At 47.0% G+C, this 22,967-nt stretch overlaps 1 protein-coding gene across 3 annotated transcripts in view; it reads left to right on the forward strand.

The window, feature by feature from the left end:
• The first annotated feature begins 4,518 nt into the window (after nt 1–4,518).
• The window catches only part of LOC119162364 (uncharacterized), a 67,145-nt gene continuing 48,696 nt past the window's right edge, over nt 4,519–22,967 (forward strand). For all 3 annotated transcript variants that reach the window (XM_075879519.1, XM_075879517.1, XM_075879518.1), the window contains exon 1: nt 4,519–4,829. In XM_075879519.1, the coding sequence (XP_075735634.1) occupies nt 4,657–4,829 (173 nt within the window). In that variant the 5' untranslated portion in view covers nt 4,519–4,656. The remainder of the gene's footprint in view (nt 4,830–22,967) is intronic.

Below are 22,967 nucleotides of genomic sequence, written 5' to 3' on the forward strand. Positions count from 1 at the left end.
CGGGCATACACTGGGCTGTGAGCAGAGGAGACATGTGGAATATTCGCGAACCAAGGGGCAACCTGATATAAGCGTTCAGCGACGGAAGGTCAGTGACTCAGTGAATCTATCAGGTATGTTTAAGTCACAGCTTGATTCGGTCGACCAGAGAAGACGTGTTGTTTTGGGATGTAGTTTGGTCAATTGGTGTTGAAGGGTTGAGAGATGATACTGTGGAAGCAGCGAAAAGTTTTTAAAAGTGTCTCCGAGTAAACATCTGATCAGACTTAAAATAACAATTCATTAGTGCTACTGTAATTTTGAAGAAACTCGTCAAGCCGATGACATTGAAAGGACTAAAGCTGTTTTCGAATATTCACGAGTGTTCGAATGTGGGCGCTTGCGAATAATTGTTGCCCATTATTTGTTAGATATATGTGGGTTGTGTTTTGATTGAACCAGCTGATTGCACATGTTTATGTGATGTTTGTACTACTTTAACTGAGAACATTCTTTGTTTGTCGTATCAACTTTTCAATGACTGGCCTTTGAGACCACAACCGGCGTTTTCTGGCGTGCAAAAAGGGCCTACTTTGTTGTCCGTGCTTTTCTGGTCCTTTTAGTCAACCCTTTCAACCCTTCCGATCTACCCGAAGAGTGCTACCTCGTTTGTTTCACTTCCCTATGGGCTTCAGAAGGATCAAGTTTCATTGTGCAGAATAAACAGTTTCACCATTTGCCTAATTGTGTGATTTTGCCATTTCCAGTGACGCAGTAATTTATTAAAATGAGAATTGTTCACCACTGTTTACTCCATCGTGCACACGCTAATACACAATCTACCCTAGAGCTCTGAATCTCAATATGTGGAAGGGGGGGGGGGGAACTGGAGTAAACCAAAACTGCATTTAGCAGCTGGTGCTGTTAAACAGTGTCTGCTTAAATGGATCCCAAATTTCATGGAGCTGCCAGTGAGAAATTTACTTACGGACCGAAGTCATCCAACCTCTCGGACAAGCTTTAAAACCATTACCCGCCATCAGATCTGCAATATCTGATCCGACTTTCACCGCAACAAAGCCGCACTCGGCGGCGTTCATATGGCGTGCAGGCGATGTACTTTAGCATACGGTTGGGGTACGCGCGCTCGGGCGACGTCGCAAGGGCCAGAGGCGTTGGCGCATCGACGCGCATGTGCCACTGGGCACGTGCTCAACACTTCCTTTTTTAGGCGCGAGCGACCGCCACAGGCGGGCCCGCAGCATTTGCTCGATGTAACTTCCCGTGTCATTCTGGCTGTCCCAGCAAAAACAGATCTCGCCTCGTTCCCCTGCTCTCGCCGTCCCCTTCCAAGTTGAATTGCTGCTGGGACGGGGAAGCGACCCCGCGCGCCTGATGATGTGTTAACAAGCACGAATTATTTTCGGCATGCCTTCAGCTATCACCTTGCATGCGTGGCTGTATTTGTTTCCTTCCCACCACTGCTCGGGTCCCCATCTACCCGACCTCAATTCTGAGCTGCCACGATGGGTTTCAACCCCTATCTGGACCCCTCTTCCTTCTTTGCACAAGAGCAGCGGGAGAGGTGCGTGGTGCATACACACCGTCCTCAGTCAGTCTTATTCACCTTTATATACATTTATTTCCCCCCTTACTAGCCGATCGCAAAACCACTTACTGACCTGCTACGCCTCGTCGCGTGGCTCCGTATGTATCCTTCGTAGGGCAAGTCTCCGCGTCCCGCCATGGGAGAGCGCGTGCTGCGTGCACCAGATGCTCTCTCTCAAGCAGAGCTGGGCAACGGGCCCGTTTCGAGGCGCGCCGGCTGGGGCTTTCATGAACACCCCATCCCCACTCATAACTGTCAATTCTCACGCGAAATGTCGACCAAGAGGTTATAACGATTAGGCATAACGAGGCTGGAGACCGAGATGGGCCTAGCAGTGGGGGCGCGCGGGAAGGACCACCCGCTTTTCCAACAGGAGGAGCCGCGCGTCTGGGGCGTTTTCTTCTCATTCGGGTATTTATTCGTTTCGGGTGTGTTATTGCAAAATTACTTCGTGAGGGTGCCTAGACAGGAGCTGTTTGCCGGGGTTCGCATTGCCTTTGATAAGTTATTATTTGCCATTTTTATCTATTCTACAATCAATATGGTTGATTGGGCGAGTTGGTGATACATTATGGTTTTGAAATAAGGGCGCACTATTCAGACACGGACACGTGTCCCTGTCTTTCTGTCCGTGTCTAAGAAGTGTGTTCTTATTTCAAAATCGACATTCGAACATGTTTTCTGCGTGCTTTACTCTTTAATTGAGGTCAGGCAGGGTTGTTTCGAATTAATTTCTGTTTGTTTTTTCTCACACCTTCGCTTTCTCCATTTATGCAGTTAAGAAGATATCTTCATCACAGGTTGTTCTGATTACCTTTGATTGCCTGTTTTAACGTCTCTGTAATAATTTTTTCAGCCTGATAGGTGATGTACGCCTCTCGGGCTTGATGAGAAAACACAGCCTGTGGATATAAAACATTGCTGTGGACTAATCACCGCCAATATTTCCGTCATGCGCGGCTAGAAAAACCTTACAAGCGAAGCATGTCATTTTCTCATGCACCCTTTTTTGTACACAGGCCCTTTCTCCTTCGCTTCACAGCTGTCAACATTCACTGCTTTACGTCCAACAGAGGATAACAAGCCATGGTCATAAAGTTTCTCACAAACTTACCTCGAGGAAAATCTGGCGCTAGTGAGCTGCTGGATTCAAGGGAATGGCGGGACATGTCAGCTTCGAGTTTAACCCAGATTTGTATACCATCAAGATGTATCTGAATTCATGTTAAAATGATTGACTTGTTGATAAAAGAGAACGTAATAAGTTATTTATTTTGTTTATACACAGAAACGTGTCTTATTTACCACTGAAACCTTCTGCATTGATGTACAATTTTATGAGGCGTAAGAAGTAACCAACGACTGCTAAACCTGGCAGGCAGACCGGAATGGTCCGATCACAATCAATCACAACAATTTATCGACCACTCCTTTGAGTACGACAATAAAGAATGGCAGAAAACAATGCTAGGCAGCGAAAAAGATTTAATGAATAAAATGTATGTTCCCATCTTCCCGCAGAATACAAAAGACAAACTTCGCACAAGTGCCGCCACGGTCACTTTCCAGATGCACCGTTAACGTCGTCATTTCGGGTCACTCTCTACTTCCAGAAGCTCATTACTTAACTTCAGGTTTAGGCATTGGTTGCGAACGTCCGCTCTCCAGTGACTTACATCTTCTTCTTGCGATGTGTTTCGGTCTCTAGATGCTCGAACTTGTAGCCGACGTTCTCGAACAGCACGATGCCGCAGACTTGGCAAGACAGGTCGATCGCTTCGCCGTTCTGTTCCTGCCACTTCTGTAGTCACTCTGACATGGTCGACATCGGTGAAGACATTGGCGGCGCCGTCGCCGATGATGGCGATGTCGTAGGCGGTGATGTCACGGCCGAAGGCCGCGACGAGAACTCGGCAGAGGCGAGCTGCCTCAGGACTTCTTCCCTCTGTAAAGTATTTTGATGCTTTTTGCCGTTAGTGTGAGCGATTAGGTCGTCTTCGCAGTTCATGGCCACAACACATATCTTCCAGACAAAGGGCATCGAAGCGACCTGGGGCGACGGTTGCCCCGCGGTGGAAGGATCGATTGTTGTTATGACATCAGGGCTGCTGTTCACCGGGCTCCCACCCGTGGCCATTTCAACTAACAGTCTGTGGGCTTGAACTTTTTTCTGATGCTTCGGGCTCTTCAGGTGGTCCATGTAAGACACGGGTGCGCTGAGCTGCATGCTGCATTCCCGGCAGGCGAACTGCGCCGTTGCCATCTGCGGAAAAAGAAAACAGGCCGCGTCCTGGAATAACTAACTGCAGATGTTCCGGGGATTCCTCCCTCAAGTCCCCATGTCCAAAAAAATTACGCGTTGTCGTCAATGCTGTGTTTTTATGGTGGATACCACCAAGGCTGCGTGGCCAGGAAACCGTGATTGTGGTAGCCCGAGAGCTACGCAATTAGGTCAGGTTGTGCAACTTCCACCATACACAACGAACGTATGAAGGTGGAAGACAAAGCGAGCGTTCGCTACGCCACTTTTATGTCGTCTGTTTCTTTCTTTTGCTGGTTAGTTGTGCCGTCAAGGTAGGTGGGCTTTTATTTTTAAATATAAAAGACGTAGGTGAGATCCACCTATAAACTTTTTTTGTTTATAGGTGGATCTGAGAAGCTTTATTTACGCACTATTATGCGCCTTCGAGCCGAAGCATCGCTATACAAAAGACATCACAAGCTTCGCAGACATTTAAACCATAATTCCAGCACTCAAACGGGGCCCCTTATAAAATTCGCATTGACAGTGGCACCACACTTTTACCTAGGTATATTTGTGAGAAACTTTATGGCCACGGTATAAGGCAATAGTGTGAGCGCAGTCACCGACTCTTTTTTATCAATTAGACGTGTCATCATTTCTACAATTTCCTCATTTGTAGATACCATCATCCGTGTGTGCCAGCTCGAGCTCGTCTCGATTAAAGCTCTTCCTCATAAGTGGTGGACGGTGCTTCTCGATCCTCAAATCCTCTCGCACGTTACCACTGGAGCTCCGCTCGGGTCATCGTTTACTGCCACCTGCCATGGCAGTGAAAGAGAGTCCTGGTTCATCCAACACCACCGACCCAGTGCAGCCTCCGCCGTCGACCCTGGCCATCCACAGCCACCTGTGTGATCCGCCAGTATTCTCGGGTCTCAAAGGGGCTGACGTTGAAGAATGGCTACTCACCCACGACCTCGTCAGCCAGTTGAACAGGTAAGACACTCTACACAAATTATGTATGCTACCTTTCTACGTGACTGATGTTGCCACAACCTGATTTCGAAACCACTTTCAAGGTCTTCCCGACTGGGACACGTTCGCACGGCAGCTTCGTCAGACTTTTGCTTCCCCCAGTGTTCGCGCTGAAGCAGCAGCAAAGAAACTCGCTGAATGCATTCAACTCGTACACCTCATACACCTCGTATATTGAGGATGTTCTTGCCTTGGGGAAGCGTGTAATCTCATTTATGCTTCTAGCGACCAAATACGCCATATTATCAAAGGCATAGATACCGTCGCATTCAACACCCTTTCGTCGCAAAATCCTACCGTGACTCTAGATATCATCACCATTTGCCAGAGACTAGACGAACTTCAGTCTCTTCGTCTCTGCCATGATACCTCGGACATTCTCCTTCCTACAGCCCTCGACATCTGTGCCCTGGTCCGCGACATCGTTCGTGAGGAGCTTCATGGGTGCTGCTCTTCCTGCACTCCACCATCTAGTTTAGCCTCAACTCCAACCAACTTGCGGGAAATCATTAGGCAAGAGATTGCATCTACGTCACATCTACCTTGTTCCTCCGAACCCAAACCTCGTCAGGTGCCCACGTACGCCGACGTTGCAGCGCTCTCAGCACCCACCACTATCCCAGCGCCTACACCAGGTGGCCATGTGCCTGTGGCTTCAGTGTCACCACCGATGCGCCCACAGCCGTATTACACCATGCCACGTCCTGCTCGCCCAATCTGTTATTACTGTGCCTATAGAGGTCACATATCTCGCTTTTGCTGAAGACGCCAACAGGACGAGCAACGTTGCTACGCTCCAGAGGAACGCGGAGGCTTCAGTCCACTCATGAACTACCAGCGCACGCCTTACCGGTCTTCCTTTCAGCGTTCGCCCTCTCAACCTTACAGTAAGGGTCTGTCTGTGAACTCCCGTGAGTCTCGCCGCCGCTCACCATCTCCCAATCGCCGTTCCGTGTCGCCTGTGCGACCCGCCTTCAATGTTCTGAATGCCCACTCGGAAAACTGCCCAAGGCAGTTTTAGGATGGGCAATGGCATCCACCCGATTGCCAGCAATTCCTCCAGACAAACCATCGAACTTGTTAAAAGTGTTAGTAGAAGGTATACGCGTGAAGCTCTAGTAGATACTGGGGCTGCTATTTCGACTATTTGCTCCGACGTTTGCTTCCGTCTCCGCAAAGTCACAACACCTTGCGCGGGCCCGTTTCTCCGTCCTGCGACGAACGTCATTACTCGCCCACTCACCTAGTGAACAGTTCGTGTTCTCATTGACGGTATTTTTCATCATATTGTAGCGAAACTTCGGGGTTGTTTAAGCTAGACACATCTGAAGACCATCCAGACGAAGACGATTGGGAGCAGTTCCGCACAGGCAAGCGATGACAAATCGACACGATGATTTCGGGGAGCACTCATCGGGAGTTTATATATCAAATACAACTTAAATTTACACAGTGCATCAAGTCACGAATACAAAACATGAAAAATGACGGCATACTCCTCGGCTTGCATAACTGGTTTCCGGTGGTGAGATGCGCTGTGGACCCCGAGTCCACTCACCCCAAAAAGAGCCTGAGTCACTGCCTAAATAGGGTTTTCCAGCATCCACGGATGCGTGGACCGCGCGGAAGACTACTGTTTCGCACCAATTAGAAGACGGCTTATACGGACCAATCAGGCAAGCCGAGGATAACCAATCCCAAGACGAGTTTTTATGGTCGCCTGAATCCTGCCTCACAACAAAACTGTAGCAGCTTCTTGAAACGGCCACATTCTATAAAACAGCCTTGACGCGCTAACAAGTGTTCAAATTTCAGTGCCGATTGCCCCGGAGGACCCAAGCGGTGGCTCGCTCATTTGGGGCGCGAGGCATACAGCAACCGACACCATGCAGCTTTTACTCCTTAGACTCTCAATATTCCTCGAGGCTTTCTTCTAGAGAAAAGTCGTTAAATAGCGAGTCTAACAAGAGCATTTGGCAAAGAAAGAACTCCAGCTGTAGATGAAAAAGAAAAAAAAAAGCTTTCCGCGAGACATCGCCTTCGAGAAAATATTGCCGTTGCAGTTCCCCGTGAGTGCACCCACGAACTCATTTTGGGGAAGAATTTCCTGTCCTCTGCATGCGCTTCTATGTCTTGTCATCAGCGCCTCATCCACCTCCATTCCACTGACTCTTCTGCATCGGAGCACGAAGAGCGCATTCACTTAGTCACCACTTCAGATTATGTTCTTTGGCCATCCCGCGAACAAGTAATTAGCGTTAATTGCATCAACATTGTGGATGGCGACGTGCTTCTGCTTCCTTATGGACACATGGTAAGTCGAGGCATTCTTATCATTCCAGGCCTGGTTTGTTTTTTTAGGGGTCTGCTTTTCTTACTGCGTTAAATCAGACCCCCGAACCCTTATCGTTTCCCTGTGGATCAACAGTCACATGCGCTATTGACCTGCATCCCGTTGCGATTGTCGCCCTTCCAAGTCAAGAAGACCTACCAGAGCCAAGCTTGCCGCCACTCAACTCTCCCGCTCCTCTATCGGTGACGATAAGCCCAGATCTGACATAGGCCCAGAAACAGGAATTGCTGTATTTATTGAACTGACATCTCTCTTTGTTTGACGTTCATTCTGCTGTCCTGTGTATGATATCTTTTGCGACTCACTGAATTCCAGACTGACGGCTGTCGAATTATTCACCGGCGCTTATACCGCATGTCTCTTGCAGAAAGAAAGATAATCAAGGAAAACGTCTCAGACATGCTTCGACGGAATATCATTCGTCTTTCGTCAAGTCCATGGTCTTCGCCAGTTGTTTTGGCGGAAAAGAAAGACGGAACAGTACAATTTTGCGTTGATTTCCGGGCCCTGAAGAAAATAACACGCAAAGAATTTTACCCTCTCCCACGAATCGATGACGCACTAGATTCGTTGTATGGCGCAGAGTATTTTTCCAGCCTTGACCTGCGTTCGGGCTACTGGCAAATACCAGTGTCCGAACTGGCTAACCTCCCTGTCCTTCCTCATTTATTCCTTCCGAATCTGACAAAAGGAAGACGGCTTTTATCACCCCAGATGGGCTATATGAATTTAACGTAAAGCCTTTCGAGCTTTGTAACGTGCGCGCTACCTTCGAACGTATGATCGATAGCGTACTGCGCGGCCTGAAGTGGAAAACCTGCTTATGCTACCTTGACGACATCATTATGTTTTCGTCTACCTTTTCGCAACATCTGCAACGTCTCGTAGAAGTCCTAGGTTGCCTTGCAAAAGCTGGTTTACAGCCTAATACGAAAAAATGCACCTTCGCAAGCAAGACGATCAAGGTTCTAGGGCACTCAGTAAGCAAAGACGCTATTCGACCGGATCCTGAAAAGCTTGCTGCCGTCCTCGAGTTTTCCCGTCTGTTGCGTCAAAAAGGCCTGCACAGTTTATCGGCTTGACATCCTATTTTCGGCGTTTCATACGCGATTTCGCAAGGCTTGCATCTCCACTTCATCACTGCTCGCAAGTAACATGGCATTTGTCTGGTCCTAAGACAGTGAAAAGGCTTTCCTGGCGTTGAAGCAAGCCCTGACATCCGACCCGGTACTATGTCACTTCGATCCAGGTGCACCCACTATTCTTCACACTGACGCCAATGGTCATGGTCTCGGGGTCATTCTAGTGCAGCGTGACAACACCGCACGCGAACGTGTCATCGCTTACGCCAGTCGTGCTTTGACTGTTGCCGAGAAAAATTACTCAATAACCGAACAAGAGTGTCTCGCTGTTGTATGGGTGGTACAAAAATTTCGTCTATACCTCCACGGCCGCCACTTCACAGTCGTCACTGACCACAACGCATTGTGCTGGCTTTCGTCGCTAAAGAACTTATCAGGCCGACTTGGCCACTGGGTGCTTCGTTTACAAGAGCACAACTTTGATGTCGTCTACAGGTCTGGTAAGAAGCACCAAGATGCTGATGCTCTCGCTGCTCTCTACCCAACCGTGATAGCCCACCGTCACGAATTTTCACCGCAACATTACCCATCGTGGGTGTCAGTTGGCTAAGATCCGGCCACCCATCTACCTTTACGTCACATCAACGCGCTGACTATTACTGCCGCTCCATATTAGCACGCTTAGAAAGCAGATCCACTCCTCCGAACGCCGGGCTTCGTCAACAATTGCAAAAAATTCAAGCTTCACTATAGTGCTTTACATCGCTATATTTACCACGTTGGAGGAAACAAATAGGTCCCCGTTATATCGCGTTGTCTACAATGTCAGGTTCTCGAGACATTCTATGATGATCCTGCTGCTGTGCATATCGGCTATCACAAAACGTACGACAAAATACGCAGTCAGTTCACCTGGTCTGGCCTCTCATCCGCCATTGTCAAATTTGTTTCTTCGTGTGCCTTATGTCAACGGCGTAAACGACCCACTATTGCTCCTTCTGGCTTTCTCGAACCTCTTCATTGTCCCGCTGTGCCATTCGAAGTCGTCGGGATAGACTTGTACAGCCCCCTTTCCGTGACCTCCAATAGAAATCGTTGGATTGTGACGGCTGTTGACCACCTCACTCGTTACGCGGAAACAACCTCGCTGCACGCTGGTACAGCCACTGAAGTAGCCGATTTTTTTCTGTATAACACATTTTAACGCCATGGAGCTCCACGTGTTCTGCTCAGCGACAACGGCAAGGTCTTTCTTTCTTCTATTGTTGCCAAGGTTCTACGCACCGCCAACATAATCCACAAGACAACTTCAACATATCATCCACAAACAAGTGGCATGACGGAACGGTTTCATCGTACCTTGTCGGACATGATTGCTATGTACGTCAACCCTGACCACACAAACTGGGACGCCTTTTGCGATTCGTAACGTTCGCCCACAATACGGCTACACAACGCAACACCGTCTTTTCTCCCTATTTTCTGATTCATGGCCGCTCTACAGGTGTAACTCTGGACGTCTCCTTCCTTTCAGTTCCTGCTACCTCAGCAGGCTCTTTATCCGCACAACTTTTCTCTCGCCTCGAGCACTGGCGTCATCTGGCCCGAATCAACAGCGGCATCGCTCAGGAAGCTCGCAAGTCTCGCTGCGACTCAACTCACCGTGCTGTCACCTTTTCTCCAGAAGACCAACTTCTTCTCTGGACTCCTGTGCGTGCGCCCGGCTTATGTGAAAAATTCCTTAGTCGTTTTATAGGACTTCATATGGTCATTGAACAAACGTCCCCCATTAATTACCGTATCTCACCACTTAACGCTCCTTCCGACCATCATTGCCGCGGGACAGAAATTGCGCACGTGTCTAGACTGCAGCTGTATAGCCGACGCAATTCTTGATATTGTCTCTAAAGCGGCCAGGAGGCCACTTCCGGCGTGACGGGAAATTATTGTGAGCGCTGTCACCGACTCTTCTTTATCAATTGAACGTGTCATCATCATTTGTATAATTTCCTCATCTGTAGATATTATCATCAGTGTGTGCCAGCTCGAGCTCGTCTCGAATAAAGGTCTTCCTCATAATAGTAATAATAAATCATGTGCGCTATTTTGATCAGGCGCGCTTCTTGTCTCAGGATGCAAACACTCTATTGTCTGCCAACATTGCACAGTGAGTTACACTCACCCACAAAAGTAACACGAGAGAACGATTACGTTTCATGACGCATACCCAAGGTGATGACGCCCACTGACGTGACTACCATTGCAGTGCCATTTCTCTATTCTTTCTTTGCTGCACACTCGCGTGGACGAGAGAAGAGAGAAAGCGGTCAAAGTGTGTGGTAAACCCCCGTATCCCCGCTCGTTATAAACGGGTTGAGGAATTTTTGCGACAATCAATTTGTGAGATAATACGCTCCAACACGTCTGCCTTGGTGGATCAGTGGCTTTAGGGTACAAGGCTGCTGACTCAAAGGTCACGGGATCGATCCTGGCCGCGGCGGTCGCATTTCGATAGAGGCGAAGTGGCATAGGGTGATGTAGTGTTTGATATCAGTGCACGAGATGGTCGAAATTTCCTGAGCGCTCCAGTACGGAGTCCCTTCTAACATTATGGTGTTTTCAGACGTAAACCCCTACATATTATTATTATTTTTACCCTCAAACACTGGAATCATTACGTGATTACTAAGTAAAGTAGCTCCCCACCTTTTTAAAATAATGATGGATGACTCTCTTCCACCTTTTTCACGATTAACCTTCAGAAATAGCTTTCAAGCATCGATTGTGATAGCTACGGCTTTGAACGCGAAGCTGCTTAGGGCAATGTTCCACTGCTGGTCGAACGATATCGAACTCGTAGTTGGCTTCACTAAGTACATGAAATGCTGGCCGACGAACAACATTCACGGGGCTGCAACTACCACGGAGGGTCCAGCAGAAAGATGAGTTAGAACTACCATATCTGAGAAATTATGACCGACTCGGCGACAAAACCAAACAGACATCTTTGAAGCATTCCAAAAATTCAAAAAAGAATTGCGAAACCTATTCACGCTGCGAACGCGGATGACCAGTGAAGTTCGACGCCCCGTGCACAAGGCTGATGCGAAAGCATTATTAGGCGTCTCTTTAACCGAATTGCACCTTTACGAAAACTATTTTGAAACTATAATGCAAACTGATTTGTGATAACTGTAGTATACGCAGTGAGTTTTGCATTCCAGCTTGTAATGAAATAGTTTATCGTCATGTTCATCACCTACCCAAGTCACCTAACTGCCATACACAGGTCTGTGATACGCGGTTAGGTGACTTCAGCTGATGAAGCACATGAGCAGAAACCCCTTAAATAGAATTTGTTCACTCACTCACTCACTCACCGAAGGTTTCAGCAGATGATATTATTCATGCAAGGCATGTTACTCAATCTACACACATACAAGTAGCGCAGCGACTGTGCTTTAGCTACGACTCAGCTTTAAATGCGATGCTAAGCATTCGCTGCAGGACTGAAATTTTATTTTAATGTTAGGTGTGTGCAAGGACCGGGCCCTCTGCGTTTTTTGCTGCATGGCGGCGTCCGATGCATTTCTCAACCGGCGCTCCATATCGTGAGTGGAAATAAAAAGAGACACTGCAAAACCACGCTAAAGGCAGAAATAGTTCGAGTCGGTCAATACAATCGACTCATCGCTTTCGCCTTCCAGCCATCTTTCAGACAAGAGGGATAATGCAAGTTTTTTTCAATACCAGCGAATCGAATTGGCTTACTTTTTTTTAAAACGAGGACGTGGCTCACACTACACCAAGCTGGAGGTGATGATGATTATGACGGCCTAAATATTGCTAAAGCCCACTCACGGCGATTCCGTCAAGCTGAACATTTTTTCTTCTCCTGTTCTTCTTCTTTTGCTTATTATATTATTATTATTATTATTATTATTATTATTATTATTATTATTATTATTATTATTATTATTATTATTATTATTATTATTATTATTATTATTATTATTATTATTATTATTATTATTATTATTATTATTATATTGTACTTCTTTCAAGCTGAACTATGGTTCTCACAGACAAAGAAACCCATTTTATTAACTTTAAGTACGTAACATCACATACATATTTCGGAACTCAGCTCCCCAATAACGTTTCTTGACATGCGCACATTAGATACATCAGAAACAATACCAACAAATCTCGCGGGTAAGTACGCAGAAAATTTTCCAAAGCACCATGACATTTAGAATTCCTGTTCTACAATACACTGATTAGACAAAAGCTCAAATCCGCTTGTTCTGTTTGGGATTTTGGTCAAAATAATTAACAACTTTAGGTGAATCATTTCAAATTTTTCAGCGTGTTTAAATAATTAGGACTATTATCTTACACCTAGCGTTTCACAAATGAAATCGGCCATTGGAAAAACGGATTTGAAACTACCCAGAAAAAGTTTTTCATGTCGTATTCAAAAAGTTATCTACCAAAACAATTTCTTCAAATAGGAACTCATTTCAGGACCTCCATATACATCATCGAGTGTGATCATCAGTATAAAATTTCTAATACATTTTGCGGCACAATTTTTTTTTTCGGATTCCTTTCTCCAAACACCAGTGCTGAGTGGAACCACCTTCCTACCTCCATCACCTGCAGCGAGGACGCGTCAGCATCCAAGGATGCACAAACCGAATATGCCTTCAGTCTAAAATAACTTTGTGTTGCTTGAAGGTGTGTTCTCATTGATTTCTTGTATGCCTACGTTTTATTTCAGGCATTTATACTTTTATTTCTGGCACAGTATAGAAAAGATTTTGTACAGCAATGAAAATAGTTGTGTAATCTTCACTTACTATGGATTTGAACTACGTGTTTTAGGAGAATCCGAGCTTCATTCAATCATCAAAGCGCTTCCCCTTGAACTGTCGTAAAATGTAATGAGCGATATCTGGTTATCACTAATTCTGTAGTTAATCCGAGCCGACTTTTTTTAATCACTGCCATCCAGTTTCTCCTTTTCTCCTCCGAGTCTATGACGTTTAGCTTAACGTTTTTTGTTACCATGTCACTTATACTGGCAGACATATCCTCGCTGAGAAGTCACCTATGTTTTTTTTTTCGAATTTGAGCCAACGCTCTTCTCATACAAATCACCTAACACTTTTTCGGGCCATGTGTGGTCTTTCACATTTCTTAGTCATTTTTTGATATCGACTTTCAAACAACTGAAGTAACTACCGACTCCTGCGTCCTCATACGCCAACACGTCGCACGATGCATGTAGTCCATACGTTATCAATTTTACACGGTGCAATTCAAGATGTAGGGCAAAACGTAAGGGAATAAGAATATATTTAGGGAAAAAAGAGTAACTTTGACTTTGGCGCTGAGTATTTTCGAATAATGAATATTTGCAACACGGCAGAGAACACCAGCACCGACTTTCACCGACGCACAATTCTTATAACTCTTCTCATTTTGGGTGTTATAGCACAAAGAGAGAGAGAGAGACAACGAAAGAAAAAAAACAAAGAAAAATTTTGGGCGAGAGAATTTCTTGACGAGGCGGGGTTTCAGGCACTCTCTCACTGCCCCAAGGCGAGCATCTTAACTACTCAGCTATACAGGCATCCTAGCAGACCAGAAAAAGCCTATAGTATAGTGCAACAAGAAGCTGGCAAAGGTAAGTGATGGTAGTATAAGCGACAGAAGAAGCGTAGAGATAAATGATATCATTTAAAGGAAAGTGAATAGGCGGATAGGGAAAGCAAAGAAAGATAAAGATGTAGAGAACGAGAAAGAGATAGAAAGAAGTAGCTAAAAAGAAAGAGAGCAACAAAAATCAGCCATGCTATATTCGTGATTTACTTCAAATGTCGTCGAAAGATGATATTGTTCTGCCGGTCGTACTACATGAGTCCAAGTCTCATCTACGGGTACTCGGGATTCTGTTGTCGTACTTGAAAGGCGTGTTGAAAGCCCAAAAACCGAGAAGAACAAGAAGAGACAGAAAGAGCGCCAACTCACCACTAAGTTTAATTTCCCGAAGCATTGCCTTTTATTAAGGCTCTTGTGGTACACGCGCTGAACTATTTCACTCACTGCGCGTGCAGGAAGGAACGTAAAAGGCATCATTTTAAGACTGCAACCACAGTATCTGAGAAATGGCGAAGCCGAATAAACTCTAACGTAAAAGCCTCGGAAAAAATCCCAAACCTGCGCACCGTTCCAACCGCAGCGAGCGTGTGAGAAAATAGGGAGTTTTAGAAAGCTGTTTGCAAGCGCTGCGGGCGTAGCGGGTGCCGTATAAGTTTTAGAATAGCGTTTGCCCTGCTGCGAACCACAACGCACGATCGCAGCGACACCGTAGCCTCGAAACGAGCGCTTGCGGGTCAAATGCGGGCCGCCATCACCGCCCGTAGCCTCGAAACCAGCGCTTGCGGGCCACATACGGGCCGCGATCACCACACGCAATTTCGGATTTTCTGCGTGCGGTCCGCGAACGCAAACGCCGACACGCGTTACGACGCATGAGCAGTGGCAGCGACAACACTGCAATGGCTCACATTGCGCTATTCTCAAACTCTATAATTATAATAAAAGTAAACAATTTACATGCACATTGTAACAAACCAAAGCAAGAAACATCTAGAACTAACAGCTTGTATTTGCTATTGTGCACAAAAACCGAAGGCATGCAGACGAAAGAATCATCTTTCTTTCTGATGTAAAACGCTTCTAGCACCACTCGAGCAAGCGAATCCCTGCTTCTTAGGTAGTCGGGCGTGGTAAAACTCTGGTTTTAAGCCGCACGTAGTACAGTGGAAATGTAAAAGTTTCTGTAGTGGTTTTCAAGTTTCCGCCACGCCTTTGAAGTAACGATGCGCCAACTGGTCTAACCTAGCGCACAGTTCTCGAACAATTTCCGTCCTAGCATGATACATCCAGTGGAGATTTGTTTGAACAGATTTTCTTTTACAATATTATCGCTGCTGGCATGCCATGTGTTCGTTACTAGAAGAGCATGTAATAAGCTATTTAATTTTGTATATGCACCGAAACGTGTTTTTTTAACACTGGAACCTTCTGCGTCAATGTGCAAGTTTACGAGGCGTATACACTGTAAAAAATGAGGACCCTCCATCGTGAATAATGCTGAAGCTATAGCGGTTCAACCGATAGATCTTATTTCGTGATCATATACAATTTTCCGTGACCCGTGATCATATACATATTCCGTGATCTACATATTCCGTGATATACTTATTCCGTGATCATATACATGCCTTGCTCTTTCAATGCCTTGCTCCTTCGAGCAAGGCATTGTTACGTATTCGATACGTTATTGAAACTCTGACAAAAAATGTTTGTATTGTTCCACACAACAGTCTGCTGTATTGTTCTGCACAACAGTCTGCAGTATTGTTCCGCATGCAACAGTATGCCGCACCACAGCTGCTTGCAAAATATAGCAGTGGAGGATTTTATTTATGTTCTGCGTGCCTGTGAATGTGAGTAATTTGTGTTGTTTGACGGAGAGTTTTGTTGGCTGGATACGCAGTTAATATAGTTTCTGGGCACACCTTCATCTGCAAGTGAACACATGGTTCATAGAATGATTACAATATACTATATGTTTTGCACAGGTGGCATTATTTTGTGGAATGAATGCAGTCATTCATGGCTTGCTCCCTAAAGTACCTGTTATGTACACAACACCAAATTGAACAGGAGTCCAGTTGAAAAAAATCTCTACACAAAGAAAACAACAATGGAGTGTGCAGCCAACATAGGCACAAAGAGCACATGACATGTTTATAGAGCTAATTGCGGCACTGTTATGACAAATATGCGACGGACTGAATATACTGAAGCCTGTCCCATCCTTGTGATTTGAAGTGCTACGCTGAACTTAGTGAAAATCTTACAACAACAAGGCCAAAAATTTGACCGTTCTAAGTTCAAATGACATCCTGCCTTGCTACATTTTGCGAATTTCTTTTTATTGAGCCAATCTATACTTGCAAAGATGTTCCAAACTACGTATGAATTTAGAAGTGAAAAATTGTTTCCTGGACTTGCAAACTTGCAAATAATATTGTTGCATAGAAGTGTTCCCACCTATGCAGGTGGCAGCTCTAGCATATGTTGGCAACAAGTCAGTGAAGGTTGGCCAGCCCTTTAGCAATATACACCCTCGTGAACATACAGTTCTTGGAAGCTAATGGTTGACAACCAAAAACCGATAATCCGAGTCCCCGCCCCCCTCCCCCAAGCGGTCTTCAAGCCACTTTCAAGCACTGTTTATATAGAAGCTATGCCTTGTTGTCCAGCAGTTAAACTCAGTCTCGGAACAAGCTGCACTGGTGGCAATAGCAGCATCCCCCCTTTGCAGTCTTTAAACCTCGGAACTTTTTCTGCCCATTTTGCTTATAGGAGTGGCATCGCAATACCCCAGTGTACTTTGTAGAAGACCTTTCTGCGATCATGCGCAGGTGGGCGGTCCGTGAACGTATATCCCAAGCTATACCAAAAAACACTAAATATTTGAGTGAGGTCATCGGTAAAGTATAATGCAAAGATTCCTGTGCAAATTTCATGGGCAAAACAAACAAAAAATGGTACCCAAAACCTGAAGAACTTGAATAGGATGCTGCTTAAGTTTTTATAGAAACATGTTCTGACACAGAGCTTGTATAATACTGTTGAGTGACAAGACGTAGCTGCTGCCTGAACAATTTGACTATGCCACCTCATGTACAAAGCTGAGAGAATAGAAAACTTTTGGAGTCGCGGTCCCTTCGTTACCGTGTATTAGCTTCCAACAACCCTGGCCTTCTATCTATAAATGTTTACAAGAAAATATGTGACCAGTGGACTGGTTTAACTTTGCACAGCCATTGCCAACATATACTGTGAACGCTACCTGCATAGATGGCAAAGCTTTCACATCATCTTGTTATTATTTCTTTTGCAAGGTCTGAGTAAAAAAAATTACAGTTAAGCTACAAATCCAGAGTGTTGTGGGGATAGTTTGTGTATATTGTCACGATGAATCACAAGCACTGGGGGTTTATAAACCACCGAGTAGCTAGCTCTAGTCGTGGCTGGCTCTCGAGCAGAGAAGAGGCACGCGATCTTTTTTCCTCCAGATTGAGAACCGCTCTTGCTGTCGACCCCCTACGTGTGGGTGGCATTATCACCCCATTTCAAAAAAAAAAAAGTCGCAAAAGAGGGAACATAGCACCACCTCGATGCTACAACTTAGGCATGTGAAAAAAAATTGGAAATTCGGATAAAGGAAAAGTAGAAATTAAAGAGCCTGCCAATATAAAAAAGCCAATGAACGAAGAAGCAAGTTCACAAAAATAAATAAATAACACAAAGAATTCTGTACGCTAAAGAAAAAGTTACGTACAACGCGCAATAAATGGTTTCATGCGCATCATGTGAATGACGTCCGGCCTCGGTCGTATCCTGCTCCGTGCCTGCGGTGTTGAGTCCGGAATTACTTCGTAGTTCACGTCACTGACGTGAGATAACACTTTATATGGGCCAAAGTACCTGCTCAGTAACTTTTCACTAAGGCCTTTGCGGCGGACGGGCGTCCACACCCACACTTGGTCTCTGGGGTTGTAAAACACTTCTCTGTGGCGGGTGTTATAGCGTCGTTCATCTGCCTGCTGTTGCTGGCCGATGTGCAGTCGCGCGAGCTGCCGGGCTTCCTCAGCACGCTCTGCGAGTTCTTCGGCGTCAGTTGCCAACTCGTTCTCGTCTTGACACAGTAGCATAGAGTCCAGCATGGTTTGCACTTCGCGGCCGTAGAGAAGCCGAAATGGCGTGAATCGCGTGGTCTCTTGCACGGCGGTATTCTACGCGAAGGTCACGTAAGGTAAGATCCGGTCCAGTGTTTTATGCTGTTTGTCGATGTACATTGAGATCATGTCTACGGGGGTCTTATTCAGTCGCTCGGTAAGTCCGTTGGTTCGTGGGTAGTACGCAGTTGTTTTTCGGTGTCTGGTGGTTCTCAGTTTGAAAACTTCGTCTGTAAGCTGTGCCGTGAATGCCGTCCCTCTGTCTGTTATTACACTGGAAGGAGCACCGTGTCGTAACACGACGTGGCGCATAAAAAATTGTGCTACCTCAGAAGCCGTGGCTCGTGGGATCGCCTGCGTCTCAGCGTAGCGTGTCAAATGGTCAGTCATGACGATCACTCATTTCTTGCTGTCCACAGGCAGGAGAAAAGGCCCGAGAATGTCTATGCCGACATGGTCGAACAGCGTGTAAGGTGCTTCAAGTCACTGAAGCAAACCAGCTGGCCTAACAGACGGTTGCTTTCGGCGCTGACATTCCCCACAGCTCTTGATGTACTTCTTGACGCTTGCCGAAAGTCCTGGCCAATAGTACCTCTCGCTCACTCTGGCAAGTGTCCATGAGTAGCCCAGATGACTGGATGTGGGTTCGTCATGGCAAGCGAAGAGGACGTCGTCCCGCATGTCTCAAGAAACCACCAGGAGGTAAGCACGGTTGTTCGAACGAGCGTTGTTCTTGTACAGCACAATGTCTCGAAGACATAATGACGTCAACGCGCGGAATAAATGACGTGGTATGATTGCGCCCTGACCCTCTAAATGATCGATGATCGGAGAAATTTCTGCGTCCTCTCGCTGCTGCTTGCTCAACTCTGATGAGTTAATAGAGCACAGAAAGCCTTCGTCTTTCTCTTCTTCCTGACTGACGACATGAGGGGTGCGCTTGTCAGTGTGCTAGCGTCTTCATGCTTACGGCCGAACTTATGCGCGAAGGTGACTTTAAATTTCTGCAGGCGCAAACTCCACCACGCTAGCCGTCCTGAAGGGTCGCACAGGCTTTCCACCTACAGAGGGCGTGGTGGTCCATCACCATCTTGAACGGACGACCACTAAAGTACGGGCGAAACTTGGTGATTGCCCACAAAACTGCAAGGCACTCTTTTTCCGTAGTGGAATATATCTCCTCGGCACGGGATAGCGAGCGGCTGGCATAGGCTATTACTCTTGCGATGTCCTCTGAACGAGAACTGCACCGAGCCCAATGTTACTAGCGTCAGTATGGACCTCCGTGTCAGCATCACCGTCGAAATGAGCGAGAATGGGCGCTGATTGCATACGTTGTCGCAGCTCATTGAAAGCTGCTTGTTGCTCGTTTTTCCAGACAAACGGCGTGTCGTCCCTTGTGAGACAAGTCAGAGGATCTGCTATCTGTGAAAAGCCGTGAATGAACCAGCGAACGTAGGCGCACAAACCAAGGAAGAGCCGGACGGCTTTCTTAACCGACAGGAGCTGGTAATACGGCAACAGCAGCAAGCTTGTCCGGATCGGGACAGACTCCTTCGGCGCTAGCTACATGTCCAAGAAATTTGAGTTCTTCATAGCCGAAGTGGCACTTTTGTCGCTTTAGTGTGAGATCCGCCGATCGAATAGCCTCCATCACGCGGCGCAGGCGGTGAAGGTGCTGCTCGAACGTGGCAGAGACGACCACTACATCATCAAGGTAGACAAGACAAGTCTGCCACTTGAGCCCTGTGAGGACAGTGTCCATCATTCATTCGAAAGTTGCTGGCCTTGAACACAAGCCAAAAGGGAGTACTCGAAATGGCTATAGGCCGTCTGGAGTCACGAAGGCTGTTTTCTCACGGTCTCGCTGATCTACCTCATTTGCCGGTACCCGCTTTTGAGATCGAGAGAAGTGAAATAATGGGCACGACGAAGTCTATCCAGCGAATCGTCGATACACGGCAGCGGGTACACATTTTTTGGTCACGTTGTTAAGCTTTCGGCAGTCGACGCAGAAGCATAGCGACCAGTCCTTCTTTTTGACAAGCACGACCGGAGATGACCAAGGGCTGTTGTATTGTTTGATAACGCCATCGTCAAGCATCTTGTGGACTTGCGTACGTATCGCTTCACTTTCTTTAGGCGACATGCGGCAGGGGTGCTGGTGTATCGGGCGTGCGTCCTCGTACGTGATGATCCTGTGTTGAGTGATGGACGTCTACCGGATCTTTGAGCAACTTGTGAAGCAAGACCTGAACTCGAACAAGAGTGCTCACAGCAGTCTGGTTATCGGTGGACAAATCAGGATTGATGTCAATATTACTCAGTGACGTGTCTGCGGTAACCACTATTTATGACTTGAGACACTTGGTGACGTTTGCTACTTCGTGGGCAAACGCTATCGAAGTGCCACGGAAAAGGTATCAATGTTCGTTGCTAAAGTTGGCAACGAGCAATTCAGATCGGCCATCACGAAGGTGTATTACACTTCTAGCCACACAGATGCCTTGCTGCAGGAGGTGTTCTAAATTTGTCTCGGCCAACACATCCCCATCGCCCAAACCACAGCATGACTTGTCGACTAGAACACTGCTCGTGGAGGAAGCGTCACGCTCTCTTGAGAAATAAAGAGTACGTCAAAACGTCTTCCGTCGTCCTGCACGTTGATTGCTCGCTGGGTTGAGAACGTGACGCGGCGCTATTGCAGATAAACGATAGCTCCATTTTCCTGTAGAAAGTCAACTCCCCGAATGACGTCACGGGAGCATTCACGCAGAACAAGGCAGCTTGCTGCGAATGTATACCCTTGAATCTGTAATCTAGTTCTGCAGGGGCCTAATGGAGTAACGACATGGCCCCCAACCGTCTGAATCTGCGAGTCATACCACAGTGTGATGACTATCTTCAGCTGCGTTGTCAGTTTCCCGCTCAGTATGGAATAGACTGCGCCGGTGTCCACTAACGCATTACCTGCACAGTCATCAATTATCACTGCTATGTCCAGTGAGAGCCGGCAATGCTTTGCTGCAGCAGGTGATGTCAGACCGGGTTCTCTACAATTCTGCGTCAATAAGAGCTCTTCAGCACTTCGACGTTGAGCGACCCCAACCCCAGAGATCGCTTCCGCTAGTTTTCCCGGTGGCAGTGGGAGACCATGCGAAAGAATACCGCTGGGACGTTGATGAAAACCGCCTCAGTGATGGCGAGCGCAACTGGCGCACGGAATACGGTGGTGCATGCTGCTGGGAGAGGTAGTTTTCGATGTCGCGTGGTCTCTGGCCGTAAATGGGTGGCGGCGAGTACGCAGAGAAGCCACGAAGCCCAAGACAGCAATATGGGCACTGGCAGTATACAAGTGATCAGCTTCTCCGCAGTGAAAGCATAGAGGCCGGTTTTCAGGAGTGTGCCAAACATCAGACTTCCGAGAAGATGTGTGCCGATCGTCGATATACTGGAACGGTTGCACCGAGCGATGGGCGACAGTAGCGCCACGGACGAAGGGCAAGGATGGTGGCGTGTACGTGCCTTTGTAGTATAGGGTATGTGCTGCGCTGACTGGAGTAAAACAGCAGGAACAGGATCAACGAACAATGGCGGCGATGCAGTAGGACGTTTCAAGGCTTCCGCGTAGGTTGTCCCATGGCGGTACTCAGCAGGAGCTGGCGCAGCTGTATCAGGAGCCAAGGTGTCCCGGAGGGCCTGATCATCTTTGATCACAGCTGCAATGGAGCTAACTGTAGGATGAGGTGTTACACCAGCCTTTTGCAACTCTTCACGTACTATATTACGGATGAGTTCACGTAGACAGTCATAGCAGGTTCCATTGGCGGTCAAAATGTCAGCAGTGGACATGCCACTGACTTGCCTGTCGTATTGCTTGGATCGCTGCTGGAGCTTTTTTTCCCTTGTCACGGATACGGACAAGAACTTCGCGTTTGTCTTCGAAGGGCTTCGCACGAGGCCGGCAAAAAACTGGTCTTTGACACTGCGCATCAAGTGACACAACTTCTTGTCCTCTGTCATTCTCGAATCAGCCCGTAGGAAGAGGCGCGTCATGTCTTCGACATACATGGTCACAGTTTCGTTTGGCGACTAGACGCGGACCAGAATAGCTCATTCTTGGCGATCAGCGCTGGCATAGGTCTGCAGAAGTCTACAAGAGAATTCGGGCCAAGTCTTCAGCTGCTCCTCTCGATTTTGATACCACGTACGTGCCCCATCTTCGAGATAGAAATAGACAAGACCCCGTTTCGCCGTGTTGTCAAACTGATTCAAGGTGGCTACGTGCTCGAAGTGCGCCAACCAGTCCTCAACGTCCTCGCGCTCTATCACATGGAACGTCGCCGGTGCACGTGGGCTTTCCAACGTATAGCGGTTCAACGCCGTGCTTCCCGTGCCGGTTGGCGAGGTTTGCACTGAAGCGCTGGTCATACTTGTCGACTTGAAGGAGTAGTATCGTTGGCTTCCGGAGGCAGTCCCCTGATTCGGTGGCTTGTCCGATGCACAAGAATAGTGACTGGCATTGCACTCCTATTACGGTGTGTAGCATCCGTGAGTCTACACAGCACTTCCACCAATTTGTCACGATGAATCACAAAACTCGGAGGTTTATTAAACCACCGAGTAGCTAGCTCAATGACGATGCATCAGTTGTGGCTGGCTTTTGAGCAGTGAGGAGGCATGCGATCTTTCTTCCTCCAGATTGAGAGGCGCAATTGCTGTCGACACACTACGTGTGGGTGGCAATATGCACTGTGCTGCGTTATCTTGCAGATGTGTGAGTCATACCTGCTGCTGCATGCCAAATGAACTATGAAATGCACTGCTACACGCTTCTTTG

This window comes from Rhipicephalus microplus, chromosome X (genome assembly GCF_043290135.1).
Source record: "Rhipicephalus microplus isolate Deutch F79 chromosome X, USDA_Rmic, whole genome shotgun sequence".
Taxonomy (NCBI): domain Eukaryota; kingdom Metazoa; phylum Arthropoda; class Arachnida; order Ixodida; family Ixodidae; genus Rhipicephalus; species Rhipicephalus microplus.